Raw genomic sequence first — 3,182 nt, 5'->3', positions numbered from 1 at the left:
TCCCAAGGCACCAGAAAAGAATAGTGAGGCTTCCACACGGGTGCCTGCTGCTTGCATCATAGTATATAATGCATATTTTCTATGTGTATGTAGTGCATTTATTTTCTCCATTTGAAGACGTCTAAGTACCATATATTTCGAAAGAGAGGCCGTTCAAGCTGCCACAATTCCTCAGTATACCTCTTTTACTCTTTCCCCTGTTGTTGTGTTTTTCTGCTGCAGTTTGGCGGGAGCAGCCACGATGAGCGAGACAAGAGCTGTAGAGTTCCTTCAGCAGAGAAGCGGCGTGAGCAGGACTCCTGCCCTGAAACTTAGACCTACAGCCGAATCTCCCAAGGGGCTTTGTGCGGGCGTTGGGCTGAGCTGTGTTGGGGGCCCATATGCCGTCTAGCTGCGTAAACAGTAACAGCTGGAAGGGCAATAGGAAGTGCAAAGAAATGTCTAAATCAAGCCACTTGTTTTATTGTGTACTTTCGCTTGCTGATCGTCGCAGGATGACATGTTCAATGCTGTGCGGATGCAACACAGTGTCATCTGTGAGCTTCAGAGGTAAGGAGAGGTGAAACGGCGGTGTATGCACACGAGGACTTAAGTTAAGACTTTCCAGAGCGATGCATGGCTTGTCACTGCAGTATCACTACAGCGACACCTGCGACACAATACCCTGCAATATATATTTTGCAGCTTAGTACCTAATGGCCCCTTGGAAACAGAAAAGCGGCGGGGGGGCGGGGGGAGGGGATCCCTGGCCTTTTTCTCCGTTCGGATGAACATGAAAATTAAGCGACGTCGTTGTATAAGAGGCAAATGTGTTGTGAAAATGTGGCTGGTGTGTTTACAGTGAAAATGCTCGGCTGAAGTCTGAGAAGATGGAGCAGAAACGGCATTTCAAGGCAGCGATACAGCACAGAGATTCTGTGATAAAAAGGTAATAAACACTATTTGCGCCAAGTCTGCATTTCCCTGCCCATGTGTTGTGTGTTGCAAGCAACCACTCTCAGCAGAAACTGTATAGCTTTGCCCCCTCCTCGCTCTGCATGTTGTTGCAGGTTGGGCACAGCTAACTCGACGTCTCCGGCCCACCCGTAAGCACCCATCGGTTGCATTGCTTACTACAGCATTGCTGCCGTTCTTTTTTCAGAAGTGGCTAGAGGCACGTGTGCGGTGGATCGACAGCTTGAAGGCAGTGCTGCACCGTGAGTTTTGTTGTGCTTTCTGCAGTATAACCGCCACAACAGCACGGGGAAGCAACCTTCCATCCGCAAGCCAGCAAAGGGCAGTCCTTCCCGCCGCTCCTCCCCCCCGAGCCATTGCCCCAGGAACCCCACCAACCCGTCCCAGGCGTAACGACACGACCGCTTCCTCCAATCGAGAGCTGCGGCAGGCAGGGCAGCGGAGAAGGCGGGGCACAGATACGTTAGCTGCTCCTCCCAGAACAGGAACAGCTATCGCTGGCAGCAGGCCTCCGGCCACGCCGGATAGATCTCAACATGGATCAAGGGCCCCTGCCATTGCCCATTCTTCCTCCCGACGCCCAGCTCGGCAGTCGTCTGACTCTTCTGGAGCTGTGACGGCTTCCTCTTCAGCTGCCTACCCAAAAGCCAGTCGTTTGCTTTCGGGTTGCTGCGCAGCAACCTGTAGTTCTACTGGTGGTAGCAGCAGAACAACTGTTCGTGTGCCTGAGCGTGCTGCGAAGCCCGCTGCAAAGAGCCGCAGGGGCGCGCAGCTGACGGACAGGCGTGGGGAGACACATGACCATCACACGAGTTGGCACAGAGCTGCAAACGCCCGCTATGAAGCTCAGAATATGAGAGAATATGAATTTTATCGAATCTCCATGGATGCCGGCTTCACTGACCGAGGATGTGCTTCACAGTCGGCTTCGCCTGGAGTTAGCCTCGGACCAGTTATTGGTCTGCTTCTAGTCGCAGCTATCTTTTGGGCTGTACTGCTGCGCGGCTAAGTTAACAGTGCTGCTTAAACAGCCACGTATGCTTATGCTTGTGGATATATGTACGTATGCTTGTTTACGTTTTCTGTGTATACGTATGCGCATGACTGGGAGTGCGTTTACCCATGCTTGCGTGAGTATATGATCGTGTGTAATGCTGAGGTATGTACAGGGCGAAGTATATGCGTAAGGAGAGAAATACACCTACGCATGTGATGCGTCCATGCCTGCAAACATAATTATATGCATGCGCGCATATAGTTGTACATGGACATGTACACGTGTATGTATATGTACAGTATGTCGAATTTTGGTATACAGACACTTATTTTGTACACACCTGCACGCATACTTATACACGCATGAACGAATACAGTTGTACGCGCATTGATGCGTACACACGTGTATCTCTTCAGTGAGTGCAGTTTCGGCGTGCTTCGCCACTTGTGTTCATGTGAGGTCACCAAGAGGCATGGGTTTGGCAGGCGTTACCCTGCTGTATTTCTGCATGGAATGAATAAGAACATACAGCCCACTACAGAGTTTCTTCGACGTTTGATGAATGGATTGCGTTTGAATAAGACGTTCAGTTATACCTGTCCATCCGCTAGCGATGTACAGAGCTGCAGTCCTTTTTCTCAACTCGTCTTTTGCCTGTTTTATATTATATATATTGAACTAATGGGCTGGATGCGCAAGTAGAATACTTACCGGTTTTAGCTCCCGAGTTTTAGGCATTTCATGTATTTTAGATAGACATACACACACGTGTGCAAGCTGTATGCTTAAACAAGCGATGATGCATCCAATANATGTATTTTAGATAGACATACACACACGTGTGCAAGCTGTATGCTTAAACAAGCGATGATGCATCCAATATACAGCCACCCACGCCCACACATCCATAGGATCAGTCTCCACCTCAACGAAGCATGCAGCATTTGGTGGCTTCAGCTTGCGCATCTTGCTAACTGAGCAACATATAGAGCTGCACGTAAGCGTTACGGTACATCTGAAGAGTAGAGGCCTGGTGTAGCGCGCCCGTTAAGAGCTAGATGAAATAAGCGTGGTGGTAGTCTGTTAGGTGACCACACAACAGTAAATCATAAATAGTCCTTTGGGAGATGTTCCACAACAATGACAGCAACGCCCAGCGTTTCGCAACGAACAAAAAGGTTCTGTCCCTCGAACTACAGCTGTTCCAATCGTCCTGTATTCTAGTTTGAAA

The 3,182-nt window shown here is 49.4% G+C and overlaps 1 protein-coding gene across 1 annotated transcript; it reads left to right on the top strand.

The window, feature by feature from the left end:
* Positions 1–241: 241 nt before the first annotated feature.
* Positions 242–1,963, top strand: EMH_0034420 (uncharacterized protein; the record flags this gene model as incomplete). The annotated part of the gene is made up of 5 exons (XM_013494867.1): positions 242–286; positions 494–549; positions 842–928; positions 1,050–1,085; positions 1,222–1,963. 5 exons carry the CDS (start codon positions 242–244, stop codon positions 1,961–1,963), a joined length of 966 nt encoding a protein of 321 aa, XP_013350321.1.
* Between the last annotated feature and the right edge of the window lie 1,219 nt (positions 1,964–3,182).

Source organism: Eimeria mitis, genomic scaffold (assembly GCF_000499745.2).
Source record: "Eimeria mitis Houghton genomic scaffold, Emh_scaff1313, whole genome shotgun sequence".
NCBI lineage: Eukaryota > Apicomplexa > Conoidasida > Eucoccidiorida > Eimeriidae > Eimeria > Eimeria mitis.
This window is presented reverse-complemented; position numbering and strand designations above follow the sequence as displayed.